The sequence below is a fragment of the Lonchura striata genome, chromosome 14, assembly GCF_050655825.1.
Source record: "Lonchura striata isolate lonStrDom1 chromosome 14, ASM5065582v1, whole genome shotgun sequence".
Taxonomy (NCBI): domain Eukaryota; kingdom Metazoa; phylum Chordata; class Aves; order Passeriformes; family Estrildidae; genus Lonchura; species Lonchura striata.
Genome location: NC_140716.1, coordinates 14,588,309 through 14,608,729, shown reverse-complemented (window position 1 = coordinate 14,608,729; position 20,421 = coordinate 14,588,309). Strand labels below are relative to the sequence as shown.

The following is a 20,421-nucleotide window of genomic DNA, read 5'->3' as shown; positions in this document are numbered from 1 at the left end:
CAAACCTCCCGCCGGCCCCGCGCTCCGGCCCCGAGCCCGACGGAACCGCTGCCCTGTGTGGGAGGAGAGCGGGGTGCCAGCCGGGGTCACAGCACGGGGTGACCACGAGCCTCGGGGGGAGGCCGGGAAGGCGCCGGGACCGCCGGGCAGCCACCCCAGCGGTGGCTCCGACGCCGGGGTTGGAGGCTCTGGCGGGGGTCCGAGGAGCCGGGGCTGGGGGTCTGTGCCCCGCTCACGGTGACACACGGGACACACGGTGACACACGGTGACACACGGGACACACGTGAGGGGGTCCGGCGGGGCTGGCCCAGGGGCGGGGCGCGGGGCGGGGCTCGGCGCGGGCGGAGCGGCGGGGCCGGGCCGGGCCGGGCCGGGCTGGGCTGGGCACGGCTCGGAGCGGCACGGCCGGAGCACCATGAACCGCTTCAAGGCGTCCAAGTTCCGGCACACCGAGGCCCGGCTGCCCCGCAGGGAGGTGAGCGCTGCGGGACCCGCCGGTAGCGGGGGATCGCGGGGGCGGCGGGGCCGGGGCTGCCGGCGGGCAGGGACAGGGACGGGCACAGGGACAGGGCAGCACCGGCCCCGCCCCGCGGCACCGGCAGGGCGCGGTCCTGGCCCCGCGGCATCGCCGCTGCGGCGGCGCCGTGCCCGGCTCTCCCGGCCGCGGTGCGGGTGCGTCCCGGGGCGGCCCCTCCTTGGCACCCGCGGCTGCCCATCCCGGGCTCCGCGGAGGGTCCCGGCCCCGGGGCGCTCCGCAGGTGGGCGGCTGGGGAACCCCAGCCCTCTCTGGGGCCGGTGCAGCCCCCGGCCGGCAGCGGCTGGCGTGGGGTACCCGTCCCGTGGTGGCTGCTCCCCTCCTGCCGCTGGCACGGCTGGCACAGGCGGTGCATCCCCGGTTCTTGCTGCCCGCTGCCGTTCGGTATCTCACCCTCCTGGCCCGTGCCAGCCAGGGAAGCACACACCGAGAGCGAAACGCTGGGCCTCGCTCCTGCCACCCCGCTGTGCCACCCCGCTCCGCAGGCACGGAGGAAGTGCTGGGCCCACGGGGTGCTGCTGAGCCCCGCCAGCCTGGCCGTGAGCTGTGCGGCTCGGCACCGCTGGGGCCAGGCAGCTCTGGGAGCCTCGCTGGGCAGCACGGAGCTGGTCATGCCCAGCCCTGGCCTCTGCTCCGTGAACAACCAGCCCCAGTCACGCCAAGCGTCATGATCCATCCTGGCACGGTGTTGGCAGTGGGTAGCCCTGCCCTGCTGTCTCCTAAACCACAGATCTGGACGGGGGCAATCTCCCAGGTCCCTGTCCCTACAGATTTGGCAGGGCAGGGGCAGAGATGCAGGGGCAGGGCTGGGTGAGTGGTATCAGGGAGCATTACCAGGACACACAGCCCTTCTGGGGGTTCCCCAAGCTGAGTACCCTTCACCCAGCACCTCCTCAGCACCGTGGCCATGAGTGAGGCTGCTGCTGCTCCCAGCCCTTGGGTGTGCACACATTCCTTGTCTGTAATTTCCCAGCCAGGCTGTCCTTGCACCCACCTGTGGCCTGTGCTCACACACCTCTGCAAATCCAGCAAGGACCCAAAACATCCTCTGAGCTTCAGCTGTGGGAGGGGACATGGTGTGCCAGCCCTGGTGTGTCTCAGGTGACTGAAATCTCGGTTTGGATGAATGGTTGGCTGTGAATCTCAGGGTTCAGATGAGGCACTGGCAGAGGGAAGTGTGCATGCCTGTGGGGTGGGACATGGCATCCTGCAGGCAGGGACATCCCATCCTGGTGTTGGTTCTGTGGTGGGGGAGCTCCAGGGGCACCCTGTGTGCAGGGAGGGATCTGCTGTGCAACGCTTTTCCAAAAGGCTTTTCTCATTCAGGCATGAAACGTATCCTTGGAAGTGAGGCCACACACTCCCAGTAGGGCAGCAGGTGGAGAAGGAAGTCTTGTCACCAAGCCCATCTCAGGTGTCACAGCGGGAAGCTCTGTTGTGTCCCCAGCTGAGCACCTGTTTATGGAGGCACAAGCAGACACCCGACCTGGCTGGATCAGGAAGCGCAGTGTAAACATCAGGGATCACATCTGATGCTGCTCTTCAGGCAGCATCTGCAGGGCTCTGCTGGCAGATGGCCCTTGAGAGCTCACAGTTTGTTCTAGGGATGTAGCCAGGATGCTTTCATGTGCTTTCCTGGCCATGCTGCCACGCTGCAGGAAGGATCGCTGCCTTGAGGGCTGCTGCCTGTGTGTGTGGGGAAATTGTGGGGTCAGGATGGACCAGCTCTGTGAAACCTCACTTCAAGGGTCCTGCTGGCACCCCTGGGTGCTGGGGGTCAGATGTGACTGGTGTCACCCTCACTGAGGGTTCAGTGCAGGGTGGTGGGATGCAGATAGTGGGGCCCTAATTCCAGGGTCCTGCTCATGCTCCTGACCTGTTCCCCATCCCCAGTGCAGCTCCCTGCCCACATGCTGGGTGTGGGGACAGGAACCTGCCTTTGGCAGGAGAAGGGTTAACAGGTCTGCACTGAGCTGTGAGGGGAGGAAATGCTGCAGGAACCACTGCTCCCTGTCAGGCCTCAAACGGAAGTTGTGCAAGGAGAGGAACCCTGGGGCTCGGGGTTTCCCTTCCCTACCCAGGTATCTGCCCAGTTTGTGGGGTTTCCACTGCTCGGGACACCTGCTGCAGCTCCAGGGGCTGCTGTGGGCACACAGGCCTGGTGTCAGCCATAAAACACCTGCCATTGCCACTGTCAAGGGTTGGACTTGGCCCTGGGAGTGCCAGGGAGCTTGTAGCCCTCGTGGCTGCTTGAGGTGGGGTGTCCGTGTTGCCTGGAGGGGGTCTGGCTGTTGGAGGGTGTCCCAGGGCCCCACGAGTGCAGTGCTCAGCCCTGAGAAACACTGCAGAGTGGGAGTTTGGTTTTGGAGCTGTAATGCAGCTCCTTGGCTGTGTGTCCATGTGGGAGGTGTGCTGCTGGAGGTGTCTGTTGGCCTCAGTCAGCCACAGCTTGACCCTGTGGTGCTTCACAGCCCAAGAGCTTTTGTCCCATCCAGATTCTCTGGCACCAGTTATTGCAAAGACCTTGGACACTTCCCACAGTGGGACAGCCCAGAGGTGGGACAGTCTGGGTGCTGGGATGCTCCTGTGTCCCACCCTTCAGCCCCAGTGAGGGGCTGTGCTTTGTGACAGCAGCAGGAGCAGCCACGTTGGCCTGGGACACCCCAGAGGACAGGATAATCCCGTTGGCATCGCCAGTCTCCAGCTCTCCATTGGCACGGCAGCTCCTCTGGGGCTGAGGCTCTCTGGCCATGCTGTGCCAGTGGTCCTGCTGCTGTGCTCCAGGCCCTGCCATAAGCAGGCAACCCTGATGAGGTTTTTCCCTGTGCGCCCAGGCGTGGATCAGCGGCATCCGGGCAGGCTCTGCCCCCTCCTGTGGGAACCACGTGAAGGCCAGCTGCCGCTGGATCGCCTTCAGCGCCGAGGCGGCCGGTGAGGAACAAGGGTCCCCAGCACTGCTGGGGAGTGGGATGGATTTGTGCCAAGGGTCCCTGTGGGGCTGGGTGGTGGGTCAGTCCCCCTGACCCCCGGGGCACTCACCAGGGTGAGTGGAGGAGGGTTTCCCTGAGAGCCCCCAAAGTGCTGCCAGTCCCACACCTCTTGACTTGCATTGCAAAGCTGGGTGCCCTTCGTGTGTCCCAGGCCGGGGGTGTTCCTGACCTGCTCCTGTGCCCTCTCCTGCAGGTGTGCTGGGAATTGTGCCCCTGGAGTGTGAGGATGGAGGCAAGAGGACAATATCTCAGCTCTGCTGCCACTCAGGTGGGTGTCAGGTGCCACCTTCCCCCTCCACAGGACATGTTTGGCTCCACATGGGCTGTGGAGGTGGCCCGGGTGCTGAGTTCAAGCCTGGCAGGCTGTGGTGAGCTGTCTGCCAGGCAAGGGACATAGGGACCTGCCAGGGACCATCACCCGTGGGCAGGATGACATGAGGAAGGGCTCTACCAGGCTGGCATCAATCCATGTTCCTTCATCTCTCAGGCTGCAGAGAGGCCTGAACATGTAGCTCTTTCTCTCACCCTTCTAGCACTGCCTTTCCACATTACTCATAGCATGCCCTGAAATTCCCAGTACACCCAGTGCCAGGCTGGAGTTGGCATCGCTGAGGCATCGCTGCGTCCAGTGGCAGGAGGAACAAGCTGGACCAGCAGCTCTGATGTGGGCAGAGTGAGTGTGGCAGGGAAGAGGCAGTGGCAGCATCGCTGCTGGCAGAGAAGCAGGGCTCTGCCCTGCCCAGGCTCAGGGAGGGGTGGTGCCCACCTCAGGGTCCCCCTCTCCTGGTGTTGGAGCAGCAGTGACAACATGAGGGGCACTGACCACCCATTTCCCCAAAATTACATCAGAGCAGCAAGATGGGAGCTGGTTCCAGCACCACCTCCCTGCGGGTGTGCCCTGGCATGGCTGCAGGGCTGCACAGGGTGCCCAGCCTGTGCCACCTCAGCCCCTGGCACCAGGAGCTTCCTCAGGTTGGAAAGGCAGGCAGTGAGTTCTTCTGGCAGCGCCAGAGGGGTGCACAGGAGCAGCGCCACCTCCACGGCTTCCTAATGGGATCAGCAGGAGTCCTTTGAAGCCAGAGCAACGCCTCCGCGGCAGGGAATGGATTTTCTCTGCTCCCGGGTGGATGCAGCCGAGCGAGCTGCCTGCTCTTCATGCCTCCAGGGCCTGTCTCCTGGAAGCGGAAAAGTACACAGTGACCTACTTTTCTGAGCGTGCCAAATGCATCCGAGGGGCTGCTGCTGCTGGTGCCAGCCTTCCTCCCGCCGGGCCCTGCGCCGGGAGCATCCCTGCCGCTGGCATGTTACAAAGGGAGCCTTGTCACCAGCGTGGCTCCAGCAGGACATGGCACAGACACCCTGGTGCTGTTCCCTGTGCCTTTTTGGGGGTGTTGGTGCATGGATCAAACAGGGGGATGCCCCTCCAGGGTTCCTACCCCTGCCAAAGGGGTGCAAGTTCCTGAGGAACAGAGTAGAAGGGCTCAGGCACTCACAGGAAAGCTGAGTTGCTCCAAAATCCATTGATGGAACTGAAACTGCCCCCCCTTGCTGAGTGTGTAGGGAAGGAATCAGGCTGGGAAGAGCAGAGGGGCAGACACACTGTCTGCAGGGGAAGGTGGGGACAAACTTCTGCCCTTCTCCTTCCAGATGTGGTCACAGACTTTGACTTCTCACCCTTTGATCAGCTCCTGCTGGCCACAGGCTCTGCTGATGAGACGGTGAGTGCTCAGGGACAGGGCTCCCAAGGGGACACCTCGTGACCCCCAGCGTGTCTCTGGGATTCACGGCAGAGCTGGAGTGATGGGACTGAGGGGAGCACGGGGTGGAGGGTGCCAGCTTTGGGAGAGCCAAGTGGGACATCCCCAGGGGGACAGAGCAGATGGTCAGGATCAGCCTCCTCCCAAATGGGACCTGATCCCACCGACCTGCAATGAGGGATCACCTGGGAATGCTCAGGGACCTCAGGGACCAAAGCCTGGGAAAGCAGCGAGCCCAGGTGGGGCACTGCCAGCACCCAGCGGGGTCCTGCTCACCTGCCCTGGGAGTGACCCCCTCCTCTCCTGGGGCTGCAGGTGAAGGTGTGGCGCCTGCCCGAGAGTGGCCAGGACACTCCTGGTGGCATGGGGCTGACCCTGGGGCCCGGGGGGGCCCCGGTGGATGCACTGCAGTTCCACCCCACGGCAGACGCTGTCCTGGCCAGCGGTGCGGGGAGGAGAGTCACTGTGTGGGACCTGGGCCAGCAGCAGCCCCTGACAGGTAGGCATGGCTGTGAATGCCCATGACACGTGTCCTCCCTGTGTGTCCTCCCTGTGTGTCCCTCCATGTGTCCTCCCCGTGTGTCCTCCCCTTGTATCCTACCTGTCAGAATCTGAGGTATTGATGATTCCAAGGTTGTAAAAAGTCTCTGTCTTTCAGCCCCGCTGCCAAAGCAGAAGCCATAATTGGTCTGTGCTGTTTCAAGGTTGTTTATTCTGTTTATCTCTCACATGTTCTGCTGCCCTGCCACAGCTCTGTCCTGCAGGGCAGCGTGTGGGGCTCTGCCCTCAGTGGGATGTTACAAACATTAAATACCAGAAACTCCCTGGGCTGGATTTACAATAACGTGCCAATATCTGTCACCTACGTTGGACAGTGTGTCCCCAGCCTGAACCAACAGAAAAATGCCAACACTACAGTGAAACATGGAGGGCATGAAGAAGAAGAACAAGAGACACCCAGTTTCCTCCATCTTGTCCCCTTTTAACCCCTAATCTAGAATCCTAAAATTTTACTTTTGCACCCGTGCCACACTTAATTACTACTTATATCAAACACTCAGAGCTGGTAATTCATCCTGTAAGATTAAAAACTCTTTTCCATGGACAGAGATCACAGCCAGTGTCTCTGGGGGCTCTGTCCAGGGGGGTTCCTGACCCTCTGCCAGGGTCCCAGGCCTTCCAGGGCAGCCAGAGGGAAGCCCTGGATTCCTACACCTACCCTTGTGTCTGCTCCATGTGTCCTCACAGTGCCAGTGCCTGGGCCCAAGGCCTGACCTCAGTGTCACCAAATAGGCAGCTCAGGTGGCTTTTTGGGCAGGGCACCACAGCCCCTTGTGCCTTGTGCTGCCCTGCACTCTGATGCAGTGGTGTGAAATGTTCTGGTACTGCCCAAGGTGTCCACAGGAGCTCTGCTGGGGATCCCCTGGGTGACAGGTCCTTCTCTCTGCATGTGCTAGGGCATGGGTAGAGGTGGGTGACTGCTGACCAGCCTTGCCCAGACCTCAGCCATCCCAGAGATGGGTGGCACCATAGGCCTGTGGCTTTCCCAGGACTCCTGCTCTTTGTATCCAGCTGCCAGCAGCACAGAACGCTCCCTGCACAGACACAGTAGTGTCCCACTGCATCCTGGCTGCCACCACCCCTTTGGAAAGGCTAAATTTCTCCTGAGAAATATTCTGGGTGGGAGAGTGATGGCTCCTGCCCTGTCTGCAGGAGGGACCCTGCTTGATCCTGGCCCTGACCGTGCTTTATCCCCGCAGTCCTGGATTCCCACGGGGACCAGCTGCAGAGCCTGACCTGGAAGCGAGATGGGCGCCTCCTCGGCACCTCCTGCAAGGTGAGCAGTGCCCAGGGGGACCTCGCTGTGGCACGGCAGGGATGGGCTGTCTGCCAGCTGCTGGATGCACCCTCATCCTGGGGGGGCACCCATTTCGCAGAATCCCAGAATGGTTTGGGTTGGAAGGGACCTTAAAGCTCGTCTCGTTCCCCCCACCACACCTTACCTTAGCCCGGGGTGCTCAGAGCTCCATCCAGTCTGGCCTGGAGCACTTCCAGGCATGGGGAGCGTGGAGGGACGGGAAGTTTTGGGCTGGAAAAGGGCAGGAGCGGGCAGGGAGCAGCACTAGATGGCGCCGGCCGCTCGCTGCGGGACGCGCCGGGAACGCGCGGGGGCCGCGCCCGGCCGGGCGGGGCGAGCGTGCAAGGGAGTGTGCAAGGGAGTGTGCAAGGGAGTGTGCAAGCCACGAGCCCCGCAGGCGTGCCCGGGGCTGGGCAAGCAGCTCCGAGCACATAGCCCCGGCCCCAGGCTGGGAGCGCAGCCCGCGCCGTGCCGAGGGACAGCGAAGGGTTTGCGGGGGGAGCGCCGCGCTGCGCCCCGGGATGAGCCCGGAGCCCGGCCCGGCGTGCGGAGCCGGGCTGAGGGATGAGTCGGAGCCCCAGCTCATGGATGGAGCCCCGTGCCCGGCGTGCGAGCGGGGCTCAGGGCGTACAAGCCCAAGCCGTGCAGGCTGGGGTGCAGATCAGCCCCCGTGCCGTGTGGCTCTGGCTGGCACAATGCGTGCTCTCCAAACAGCACCCTGGCACAGGGCTGGCACCCGGGCACCCCTTTGCTGCCTCTGTACCCTGCCAGCCATGCTCCATTTGGCAGAGGGGTGCCAGGCAGGAAGCGACTCGTTGTCCTGCAGCACTGTCAGGATGGCATCTGAGTATCAGGCTCCCTGCTCCTTTTCTGGGAACAGTTTTGAGGGTGTTGGGGTGTTGGTGAGGCTCTGGGGGTACTGGGGCTGCCCCCCTGCCCATGATGTGGGAGGACACAGTGCAAGCTATCCATAGGAGTAGGCACTGCAGGCAGGAGAGTGATGGGCAGGAAGGGGTTGGCTGAACACTCCAGCCTTCTGCCTTTTGCATCCTGACATCCTGCTGGCCCCAAGGTCCTTAACCCTCCTCTGTTTTCTTTTATCTCACCAGGACAAGAAACTTCGGATCTTTGACCCTCGAGCAGGCCCAGCTGCCTCCCAGGTATGTCCCCTCCAGATGTGCTGCAGGCAGCCCTGCCCACCCTGTTGCCTGCAGGGGGGTGAGATTTGGTCCCCCAAACCATCCCAGCCCTGGCTGGGCTTGGGAGAGGCAAGGAGCTGAGGGCAGGGGGAATAGGGCAATAGGGAATAACCCTGGTGGGGTTCAGCAGGGGGCCCCTGCCCTCCCACCAGGCCAGGGAGCACCCCCAGTGCCAGGCCAGCCCCATGGGTGTGAGGGCTCTGGGCTCTCCGCAAGCTCCTGGGCTCTGCCCTGTGGGAGCTGGACCAAAGGCTCTTGGTGATGAGGACCCACCAAGGGCAAGGGCTGAGCAGCTGGCTCTGCACAACTCAGCAAATAACAGTGATTAGGAAATAAGGAGAGAATTTAAGCCTTGACGTCAAGTTCAAACAGCCTCTTATTAGAGGTTTCCTGTGGTTTGGGGGCTCTGGCTGCAGAAGGGGCTGGAAGCCCTTGGGAAGGGAGGGATGCAGTGGAGAGCAGGGTGAGATGGCTGCAGTGGACTCTGTCATTCATGGTGGATCTCCTGCTCCCTGTGGGCTCAGGGAGCCACTGGGCTCTGGTGACAGTGCTTGGGCACGGTGATGGAAGGGAGCCAGAGCTCCAGGGCTGCACCAGGACTTTCCACCTGCTCCTGCACATAACCCAGGTGCTGAGCTCCCCAAAGGCCCCTGGGTGCTTTCTGCAGTACAAATGATGCCCTGACCCTTCAGGCAGCCTTATAAATACCCCACTACAAAAAATAAACACAAACCCAGCGGTGACACGTGTGGACGAGCCTGGGCAAAGTGCTCCCAGCACTCCAGCAGCTGTCACAATCCTGTCCTGCTCCAGTTGCCTCAGCATGGCTGGAAGATCCCAGTCTCTACTCCAAAATTTATCCACTGCTTGCCTCAGTGCTCCCCTCCCTCCTGGCCCCCCTTCTCCCCCTGCCAGACCTGTCGGCTTGTCTGATGGTGGAGCTGTGAGTGCGATGGGCTCGAGCCAAGTCTCCTGGGGAGGGTGGACTCTGTCTCGCTGAGCTATTAAAAATAACGTGTGAGTGATGGTGGCTGTTCAAAGCAGGCAGTTCACTTCCCTCCACTGCTGTCTGATCCAGCCCGGGGCCGGCACTCCGTGTTTGCCAAGAGAAATATTCACCTTCGCTGCTGCGGCCCTGCCCGGCCGGCTCGCAGTGGATGGAGATGTTTAGTCTTGGAGAAGTGCTCTGCTGAAGGGGAAAACTTTAAAATGCCATAAATCCTCTGGAAGTTTGCGCAGGGCTTGCTTAGCCAAGAAGAATAACGCTCCTGGGTTTTGTCCTTTTCTCTTTTCCCCATTGCTGGAGGGCTGGGTTGGTTGGAAAGTCTCCTTCTCCCCCCAGCCCAGCTCAGTTGCATACCCGGGTGATGCCGGGGCCGCTGTGCAGTGCCAGCACCTCGCAGGCTCCTGGCTTTGAAGTTGCCTGGTTTTTGCAGAGGTGAGCTTCAGGATGGGTTTCCCAGCTGTGCTGGCTCCTGCAGCACCGTGGGCTGGGTTTCCTCTCAGCCGGCACAGGGTCCTGCTGCTGGCTCACCCTGGTCCCTCTGTGGAGCCGAGAGCCAGCCCCAGGCTGCTCCTCCGGCTGGATTTCTTAATTTGCCAAGCCTGCCTCATTAAACATTCCTTTGTTTAGAGCAGGGGAAAAGAATGAGAAGGAGCTAAAATAAGCTCAGGGAGGAGTGGTCGCTCCTCCTAATACCTGATGCTGCTGTCAGATACCATGGATGTGGCACACATGGGGTTGGGGACCGAGGGTGGGTGACAAGGAGGGTGACTGGCAGGCTGCCCACACCCTGTGGCCATATCCCCGCCAGGTCCTGACCCCCCATTCCCAGCTACGCCCGTGGCAGCTATTTTGAGCATATCCCAGCAGCGGGCAGATGTGTGTGACGCAGCATGGCCGGGGTCTGGCTGACCCCGTGGGGTGCCTGGTATGTACCCAGGGCCATGATTTCCTTTGGGAGAGCAGTGGCCTCATTCTGCTGGATCCCCATCCCGTTGCTGCAGCCCCTTTGTGAACATCAGGGCTGTGTTCACACCCTATTACTGCTGTCTGTGCCCTGAACTGGCAGTGGAGATGCCAGGGCTGTCCTGGGTCCTGCCTTGCCACCCCGTGGAGCCACACTCCTGCTGCTGGCTGGGTCCAGGTCCAAGCACTGCTGTTCTTCCAAAGAGTTCTGTGAGTTCTGTGCTCTGCTTTATCCCCTCCCAAGGCCACCCTGCCACGGCTGCCTGTCCTCCCCTCCCACAGGGTGGTGGTCGCCCTCCTAGCCTTGACTCTCCCCCTGGAAGCGAGTCACGTCCTCTCCCTTTCAGCTTCAGCCCTGCCAAGGCTCAGTATCACTGGTCCTGCTCTCACCCTTCTGCAATCCCTGTGCAAACCCCACCAAAGGTCCCTCCCATGTCCCCCCGGTCCTGCCCTTGGTGGTCAGGGGACACAAGGTTGGGCAGGGAGCTTGAGCACCAGGAAGCTCCATACCCACACCACACCCAGCTCATGCCTCAGGTGGGTCACCAGCAGTGCAGGGCAATGATTCGGATATGCCCTGGGCTACTTAAGGTGGCATCTCTGAATGCCCACTGCTCTGGTCACCTTCCACATCCAGCTCCCCGCAGGCTGGTGCGAGGGGCTGTGTGTGTATCTGGCAGCACCTGGCTCCCGGGACAGGCCTGGGACGGGCGCCGTCCGTGAGGAGCGGCGGGGCTGAGCGCGGCCAGTGTGGGATGGAGAGGAGCCGGCTCCGTTCTCACGAGAAACTTCCTCCGCGGCGTTCGGGCAGGGCCGGGGGCGAGGGAAGGGCCGCACCGGCCAGCCCGCCCCGCTCCCGTGCTACTGAGCCGCGCTGATGAGCGGGGCCGGGGCTGGGAGCACCCGGGGACAGCTGGGACAGGGTCCCTGGGGGTTTGTCCCCGCCGCGGGTGTCCCCCAGCTCGCAGGCTGTGCCGGGAGCAGAGGTCAGTGATGGGCAGCAGCCGGGGCTCACAGCCCAAGCACAGCTGGTGCTGTCACAGCCCTGCTCAAGGTGCCGGGGGCAAGAGGGACTTCAGCCCCTGTCCAAACCACGGCCACCATCCCATGGACCACATCAGCTGTGCCACAGTGGGAGATACGCCATGGAGAGGAGCCCTGGGGGCCACGTGGCTGTGGTGGCAGGGTGATGCCGTGGTGGAGATCATGTTTGGGGTGATCTGGCTGTGCCCACAGCCAGAACTCCATGGACCCTGCCATGTCACCTCTGCCCAGGATCTAGCTGTCAGCCCAGGGCCGGCTGGGGACCGTTTGTCATCATCGGGGAGGCGCATCAGGACACAGAGAGACTTCAGCCTTCCTCCCACTGCCCCATCATCACGGTATCCCACGCTGGGGTCACCCCGGGGGTACCTGACTCCCAGCCTCGGCAGCAGCTTCCTCTGGGCTGGGGGAAGGTCCACAGCATCCCACATTCCCAAGGAGACCGTGGGAAGCTATGAAAAAGTTGGCCTGACTCTGGGCAGCCTATTTATAGCCCCGCACGCTCGGCGCTCTCATGCTTCTGTTCCCCAGCGTAGCTGCACGGGACTGTTTATATTTCCTCCGCTCCGCTTCCCCCTCGGCCGTCCTTCCCAGGAATGCCGCTTGGTATGGCAGACATGGGGAAGTCGAGGAGGATCTGGAATGAACTAGAGGCATCTCAGGGGGTGTGGGTGTGCAGTGGCACTGGCTCGCCCTCGCCTGGGTGCCCAACCTCCCACTGGGAATGGCCTCACCAGCCGAGGCCCACACAGGTTGGCATCTCCATTACTGGGGCTGGGCTCCTCACGGTGTTTCAGGAGCCTCAGCCTGTGCCTGACCTGGGACTCCTGGCAGGCTCCTCTTCAGAGGGCAAAGGTGTTTTGGGATTTGATGGCGTCATAGCAGGGCTTGTGGGGCTGGTGGCTGCAGGAAGAGGGAGGAGGCAGCAGAGGAGGGGTGGCTGCTGAGTGCTGGGTGCTGCAGCCTGCCCAGCCCCTGGGCCGGTGAGTCCCCTTCTGCCTGCTCCCATCCCAGCCTTGTGGCATCTGCACCCACTGGGAGCCCACCCACCTTCCTGCCCTTGCAGGGCCCACAGCATCCTTTGGGACATGGCCTTGGCCTCAACAGGGACAGGAGGGGTTGGATGGAGAAGGGGAGACTGTGCTGGTGGTGGGGGGAGGCAGAGCCTGGTGGAGCCCAGTTCCCCAGGGCACAGGGGTGTCACAGCAATGCTGCCCTGGCCAGTGGGACTGGGGAGGTGGCCTGGGCAGCAAGGGACTTGTCCTGGTCCTTCCCCAGTGTGACACACACGTACCACACACCTGGCAGAGGCCAGGGCCAGTGCTGGTAGTGTGATGGCTACCCCACAGCTATGTGGGATCCCTGCACTCCCCTGGGGCAGGTGACAGCTCCTGGTCTCCTTGAGCTCTGGTCTCCTGGAGCTCTGGGCAGAGACCAGGAGAGGGGCTGGCCAGGGAGAGGCTGCTCTGTTCTCCTGGTTACCTCTGGAGTAACTGAGATTTGGCAAGGGAAGGACATCACTCACATTCCTGTTCAGAGAGGAGGATTCGGTGCATGTTTAACCCTCTCAGCTCCCAGGAAGCCATTCCTCCGTGGATGTGCAAGGAGCAACAACCTCTCCATGTGCATGGACCTGGGGTGGGTGTCTGTCCCCAGAGTCCCCCACAGTGCCGTGGCCAGAGACCCCTCTTGCCCTGGCACTCCCTGGCAAAGGGGTAGCTCTGCCTGGCACTGGTGCCTCCTGTGCCCACTCAGATCCTGCTGCTGGGATTGCTTCCCACGGGGATCAGATGTCCATGGGCTGTTAGCCATGCTCATGGGCTGTTAGCCACAGGCAGGGCTGAGCTGTCCCAGCCCTGCCAGCCACGGGGGCTCTGCCAAGAGCAGAGCTTTGACCCCCCCGGCCACCTCCCACCCATCCAGCCCCAAGGCTCTGCCCTGGGCTCCCACCTCCGGCTCTCCCTGCCCTGCATCCGGCTCAGGGTGACGGCTCCCGGGGAGACAGAGATCGCCTGGGAGCCGGAGCAGCCTTGGCTTTGTGTGAGGCTCTCGCAGGCAGCCGCGGAGCCGCAGCGGCCGCTCCCTGCGGGCAGCTGTTCCCAGCTCCCCGAGCCCGCCGCATCGCTGCCAACAGCTGCGTCCGACACGCCGGCCCGGGGCCCCCGCGGCTGCACGGGAGAAGGGCTGGGGACCCCCATGGAAACCAGCACCTTAGCCCGGCCTGCCTAGGAGGGATTGGTTGAGACTGGGAGAGGGACGGTGCTGGAAACGCTGCCCACGCAGGCAGTCTAGCTCCGAGGAGGGGGCACAGGCTCCCCCCAGCCTGGGCTGCCTGGGCACTGGCAGGGAGATGGGAGGCTTCCTTGGATCCCCACGTGTTGGTCCAGAGCTGGTGGGCTCCTTGCAGCCTACCGGGGGCACAAGCAGCTCAGGAGGGACACCCGTCCCTTGGGTTGTGGCTGGTTCCCTGCTCCGGGGGTTCCAGCATCATTCCAGGAAGAGTGCCAGGGTGTCTGCCCAGCTCTGCCAGTCCCAGGGCTCCACAGCAGCCCCACGGATGTCCCAGGGCTGAACCACACCAGTGTCCACCTTCAGTGCCAGGCCACACCACCCTGTCCCTGCCAAGACCCTCTGCACCGGGGAGCTGCTGTCCGCACGCTCACCTCTGGCAACATCTGCACAGGCTGAGCACGGAGCAGCCCAGCCTCCCGCATACTTGCTGCCATACGTACAGCTCAGCCGGGATGGAACTAATGCAGAAAACATGGCCCTGCGCCGCAGCCGGCAGGCCGGGGGCTGGGAGCGCCGCGGCAGCGCCCTGCCCTCCGCCAGCCCCGCCGCCGCCCCGGGGCTGCCCCACCGCCGGGGGGTCCGGGGCACCCGCGGGACCCAGGGCCGCGGGGCCGGCGCGTATGGGATCTGCAGATGTTGAGCTGCGGCTGCCACGGCCACACGGCTCAGGTGCAGAAGTGCTCTCCTGGCTGACGCGCGGGCTGGCCCCAGCTCCTGGAGTTTCCATCCCTCTTGGCACCGATCCTGGGACACGTTCCCTTCTCCAGGTCCTCTCCCTGCTGGCTCCACTTGCCAGCGTGCTGGCGGTGGGGGCCGGCCCCTCCTGCCCCACATCCTGGCCCTGCGGCTGGGAGCGCCGGGCTCGGCTCGGCCAGCGCTGCCTCTTCCAAGTGAGCCGAGTTTGTGCTGGCAAGGCAGCTGGCGTGACGGAGCCAGGGCACGACAAGCTTGGCACCGCGTGCCTGCTCCCACCCTGACTCTCTCCAGAGAGTGACATCTCTGTGGGGCTGGGGACTGCTCCAGCAGAGCTCCTCCAGTGAGGAGTGACCCCTCCATGGCCCCTCTCTGGCTGCCGCGGTGGCAGAGCCTCGCTGGCCGTCACAGTGTGGTGGTGGCTGCTGGTCACAGAGCCCGCACCAAGGGGGACACAGCTCATGGCTCCTCCATGGGCACCATCCATGCCCACCCCACCCCTCCTGCCCCCACGCCTGGTGCCCCTGCCCTGCGCGGAGGTCCCGGAAACGCCGTGCCAGGTCTGGCTCTGGCAGAGCCCTCCGCTTTCCCTGCCAGCTCCGAACTCGTTAGCAGCCAGTTCTTGGCGCTCCTCAATGAGAGCGAGGGGCTGCAAGCGCTGCCTGTGCCGTGGGCCAGGGCTGCCTGCCGGCTCCCACTGGGGCGCCAGGAACCGCAGGGCCCATCTGGGGACCACATGGGAGCCAGGAAACGCCCGCTGACAGCCCCGTGGAAGCTCTTCCCTCCCATCCTCAACAGAACCAGGATGTGGGTTGGGGGTCCCACCCCTACAGGGAGCCCGGGGAGAGGTGAAGCAGGGTGCAGGGGATTAGAGCAGTCTGGTGAACATGGTCAGGCTCAGTTTGCCGTGTTTCAGTAGCATCCGGGCACACACGGGGCACCCAGCTCCAGGAGCCAGGATTCAGCGTGGATAAAGAGCCTGGGGATGCAGCCAGGGAAGTAAGTCCCTCTGTTATCATCACCATGGCAGAGCCTCCTCTTGCATCTGTGGCATGGAGCAGCTTCCTTGCAGCACTCTGTCCCCCTCAGCCGGGTGACCGGGTGTGGGGAGAGCCCTGGGGACACGGCAGCCATTGTCACACTCACGTTACCTGCTCCCACCCTCTGCTCCTTGCTGGGAGCTGGGCCAGCTGCTCCACAAGGCAACCACGCTGGCATGGGCGGGGAGGCAGGGCTGTCACTGCTTGCAGGCTGTCCCCACTGCACTGTCCCCAGGGCAGCTCTCACAGGAGCCAGCACTCGGCTCCACATGCTCAGCCCCGGCGCAGTTCACAACCACAGCTGGTGAAGCACACCATGTCCCCTCAGCGTGTCCAGCATGGCTGGCAGCAATACTGACAGCCCTGTCTCCTGTGCCTTGCAGAGTGTCCCGGGACACGACAACAGCAAGGACTCCCGGCTGCTCTGGATGGGTTCCAGCGATTGCCTCATCTCCGTGGGGTTCAGCCAGGTACAGTCCCTGCCAGGAAGGTGGCCCTGGCACCTCTGGGATGTTTCAGCCCTACCCCCTGTAGCTCTTGTGCCAGAGCACCCCAAGTGCTTTTTGGGTGGCCTGTCCCCCATGAGAGCAGGAGATCCCCTTACCTGGTGTCCTGGCCCTTGATGGGATGGCAGAAGGTGGCTGATGAAGGCAGTGTCACCATGGAGCCATCCAGGCAGCTCCAGTGCCCACTGACGCCGTGTCTGTGTCCCTGCAGATGCGGGAGCGGGAGGTGAAGCTGTGGGACACGCGGAGGCTCAGCGGAGCGATGTTCACCATGGCACTGGACACCTCACCTGGGTAGGGATGGGGACCCAGCATGGGGTGGGAGGGTGAGCAGTGGAAATGCCATGGTCAGGGATCCATCAGGAGTGTGATGGTGGAGCAGGAGCTGGCAGAGAGCTCTTGGAACCAGCAGCACTCGGCCACAAGGCTGGAAACAAAGCCAGGGACAATGTAGCTGCATCCTCATCACCATTTGGGAGAGATGAGGGGGCAGAGGCAGTGCTGGCAAGGGCATAGAGATGTTCTGTAGTGCCCTGGTGGGTGGGCACTGCTGGGGACAGTGCCTGAGGTGGCTGCTGGCCGGGTGGGCTTGTGCACTGGGGCAGCACCACAAGATGCTGCAGGTGAGTGAATCCCTTTGGCGCTGCTGGAGCACCGGGGCGGCTCAGCCCCGGCCTCCCATTCCTGCCATGCTTTGTGCCGCGGTGCCGCGGTGGCTGCCCAGCCCTGGCCAGGCCTGCGCTCACCGGGCACCCCCGGGGAAGTGGAAAAGAAGCCTCGGTGCTGCAAGGGGTCAGTGCACGATGGAGCCATCTCCATCTGCAGGCGCTGCCAAGGTTGGGAACCCTCCAGTTAGAGCTGGCCTGGCCTCTCCCACGCTGCCCAGTGAGCTGGCCTGGCGTCACCATGTGGGCAAGAAAATGGGAGGAGGAGGAGGAGGAGGAGGAGGAGGAGGAGGAGGAGGAGGCTGTGTCTTTATCCCACCAGGGTGATGGGGGTTGGGGTCACTGTACTTGTTGGAATACACTGGAGGCCACCAGCTCTTCCCAGGGCTGCTGGCAATGCACTCTCTTGCTGGGACCCTCACTGTGTGCCGAGCTGGCTCCGTGACGGGCCGGGATGCTGGGGCAGGCTGAGCGGTCGGCAGCCAGTACAGTGCCTCTGGTGAGGGGCTGAGTGCACTGTGACACCCCTTGGCTGCTCTGCCAGCATCCCCCACAGCGGTGTCAGCTCCAGGCCAGTGCTGGGGGCAGCCAGGACAGACAGGAAGGGAGAGGAGAGGACCTGCCGTGGGCATGGTGGGGTGAGGTCGGTGTGGAGAGGCTGCCTGAGCATCCCTCAGCCTCCTGCCAGCTGCCAGGGGAGCAGCTCCCAGCTCTGCTGCTCACCAGCTCTGCCAGTTCAGTGAGCAAAGGCCATGTCCAGTGAACGCTCTCAGGGGAGGCTGCGGCTGCTGCAAGGGGACCTTGGGGTCCTTTATTGCTCTTGGCAGAGAATCCAGTGGGAATCACCCCGAATCCTCGCTGGGCCGGGGCGAGCCAGCCGGGTAAGTGGGATGCAGGCGCTGCTCTGCTCGGCCCCCTCAGCACAGGCTGCAGATATTTTGGCTGCCGGGTTTATCGGCTCAGGAATGCGGCTGGCGGGCGCTGCCTGCGCGTCACTGCGTGCCGGGGCCAGCCGAGAGGGGCTGGGGGCGGCGGGGGCGAGCGGAGAATCCCCTTCGTGCTGGGGAGGTGCTGGATTTAGGCAGCCGGGGCCACCGCGCCCCCAGCCCCAAGCGCTCCCGCCTGTAAATCTGGCGGAGATGACAAATGGCGGAGGGGGATTTGGGCTGGCTCCCGGCGGAGGTGCCGGGCTGGGGCCGTGTTTTCCCTCCGGCACAGCCGCCCCGAGCACGGCCGCGACACTCCGGAGCCGTGGAGCCGCGGCAAGGGCGCGGGGTGGATGGTCTTGGGGTCACCAGATCTGCTTGGGGCAGGCTTAGAACTGGGGGACAGAGGGACAGAGTCCCCGGGGATGGCCGAGCAGCAGCGGGGCTGGCTGTGGATCTCCGGCGTGGCCGTGGGTGCCCAGTGGGGCACGGGGCTGTGTTGGGCAGTGCAGCGGTGCCGGCCGGGCCGTGAGCGGGGCGTGGGGGGCTGCAGCAGCAGCAGCAGCAGCAGCTCGTTGAAGCTCTTTGAGGAAGCAATCAGTGGGCGGGCAGGAAACTCATACCATTCATTACTGACGCCAGGCCGGCAGGAAGGGGAGTCCGCATCCCCACCGCATCCCCACCGCGCCCGCCGAGCCGGCACCACGCGTCCCCACGGCACCCCAAAGCAGGGCCGTGGCGGGCCCCAAGGTGGGGGACACCCCAGTGAGCTCACCCCAATGCCTGCAGCAACACCGAACCCTTCAGGCTTGTCTGTGCCCTGTCCAGCATCCCTGGAAGAGGGCAGAGAGTGGGAGGCACCGGCCCCATGGACCTCCACATCAGCATGGGCCATTTGGGGGTTCTCTTTCCCAAATCCTGGGTACGTGAGATACTGCTGACCACGCAAACATCATTTTCAAAGCATGTCAGGGCCATGCTTAAGAGCTGACCCCACCAATGCCCAGATGCTGAGGGAACACGAGGTGGGAGGTGCAGGTGGCCATGGCCCCTCTCTGCATCTTGGTCCTCAGTGTGCCACCCCTGCGTACCTGCTGTACCTTCAGCTCGGGTTTTGTCCCTGCCTGGCCCCCTTTAATTAGATCAAGGAGCAGCAGGGCAGGAGCCAGGAAGGGGCCTCAATAGGTCATTGTTGCCCTAAATTGTAACCAGCACCAGCGGGGTTGGGTTACCAGCTCCAACTTGGGGTCACCGACCAGACCCCGCTGCCGCACGCCCGGCGGCCAGCGCAGCACTGCCTGGGGACAGGACTGTCACCACCATGGTGACAGGAGAGCAGCGGCTTCCTTGCATCACCGCTTCTTTCAACGTCCTGAAAACGTCCCCAGGGAGGCTGGGGTGCCACGGCTCAGGGCTAGGGCTGGATCAGTAGGGAAGAGATGACTGGGTCAGCAGAGGTCCCCGTGGTGTGTTCCAACAGTGGGCATGTCCCTCCAGGGTGGGATGGTGGTGGGGCTGAGGGATGGGGACAGCTGGATCCTCACCACCCTTCACGATACAAAGTCTGACAGAGCCAGGAGGTGCTGGTGCTGGGACCTGTCTGTAGCAGGGAGTTGGCACAGCAGGATGTTTGTGGAGGGATCTGGGGCTGTTTGGCTCCCCCAGCGCTGGAGCAGGATATGGAGGGGCCCAGGTGGTCCCCTGGGGGCACTGCCCAGGGGGACTTAGTCCCTTACACCCACCCCTGCCCCTGCCAAAGCCTGTGGCTGAGACAGCTCCCGGGGTCAGGCTTGCAGCCCTGACATCTCCCAGCAGCAGGGCACCCAACACCACCGAGGCACACGTTCCCACTGTCTCCCTGCAACCTCTCCCCACATACCAGCTGGAATGGGACCTGCTCTTGTCCTGCCTGGCATCCTCTGCACTGCTTTCTCCTGGGGCTCAGTAGCCCTTTTGGGTCATGGTAGGTGTTTTGAGGGTCTCTGAAAAAACCCACCCCAGCAGGAAGAACCCTGAGCAGGCCAGGTCCATTCCTGTCCTCATCGCCCTGCAGATCCCAGAGATGCCTGGGTTGACATGTGCTTGCCATCAGTGGGAAAGAGTTTTTCCTGCCCCACCTTCAGACACAAGGAAGGGGAGAGGCCACTCCACCCCATCAGTTGTCACCCCAGTGGGACCCATCCCCATGGGCAGCCACATGCAGGGGTTAAGGTGAGGCAACCACCCATCCCATGTCGCCTGTCCCGTAATTCCACTGGGTAAAAATAGCCGAGCGCTGGGGCGGGATGGCAGCGCCCAAATCACTCCCAGATGAGCCACAGCCTCGGCCACACGGTGCTCCTGGCCTCCCCAGCTTTGCGGGAAGATGATGAGCTCCAAAGCTCTTCCTGGCAGCACTGGGGTCAGTGTGATGGGCACACGCCTGAGATTGGGCATCCAGACCCCTGGCACCAAGCCATGACCCCTCGGGGCTCTGCTCCAGACCTGGGGACCTGGGGGACCCAAGGGACCTGGGGTCATGCCTGGGACCAGGGGTGATTTCTGGGAGACCAGAGCCCTCCAGCCTTGCCACATCAGGGTGCAGGCAGGATTTGCCCTGGTGAAGCCGGCGGCTCCTCCCGTTGTGGCTCCCTGCCGAGCCCCCATCCTGCTGGTGGCTCTGGCCGGGGCTCTCGCTTACCGGCCCCGCTGGATCGCACAGAGAGAGAGATTTGTTTTGGGTCCATTTCAGGGGGTTTTGCAATCCTTGTCGGCGCTGATTCAGCTCGCAGGAATTAGCAGCGCCGCACGATGTGCCGCTCTTGGAGTGGCTCTTGGCGTGCGACGGGGCTGGCAGTGGCCAGGGGAATTTTGTGCTGGGATTCAGGAAGCCACAGGGGCTGGACAGTCCCACTTTGGGCACTGCTGCTGTCCCGCAGGGCTGCCTGGGTGCAGATGTGGCTGTGG

At 63.4% G+C, this 20,421-nt stretch overlaps 1 protein-coding gene across 2 annotated transcripts in view; it reads left to right on the top strand.

The window, feature by feature from the left end:
* Positions 1-321: 321 nt before the first annotated feature.
* CORO7 (coronin 7) overlaps positions 322-20,421 on the top strand; it is a 35,160-nt gene continuing 15,060 nt past the window's right edge. Inside the window, exons 1-9 of one of the 2 annotated variants that reach the window (XM_085592475.1) lie at positions 322-476; positions 3,371-3,467; positions 3,720-3,794; positions 5,174-5,244; positions 5,599-5,782; positions 7,044-7,120; positions 8,251-8,301; positions 15,762-15,848; positions 16,096-16,178. In XM_085592475.1, the coding sequence (XP_085448601.1) occupies positions 417-476; positions 3,371-3,467; positions 3,720-3,794; positions 5,174-5,244; positions 5,599-5,782; positions 7,044-7,120; positions 8,251-8,301; positions 15,762-15,848; positions 16,096-16,178 (785 nt within the window). In that variant the 5' untranslated portion in view covers positions 322-416. The remainder of the gene's footprint in view (positions 477-3,370; positions 3,468-3,719; positions 3,795-5,173; positions 5,245-5,598; positions 5,783-7,043; positions 7,121-8,250; positions 8,302-15,761; positions 15,849-16,095; positions 16,179-20,421) is intronic. The other variant, XM_021540791.3, reaches the window with a different exon arrangement.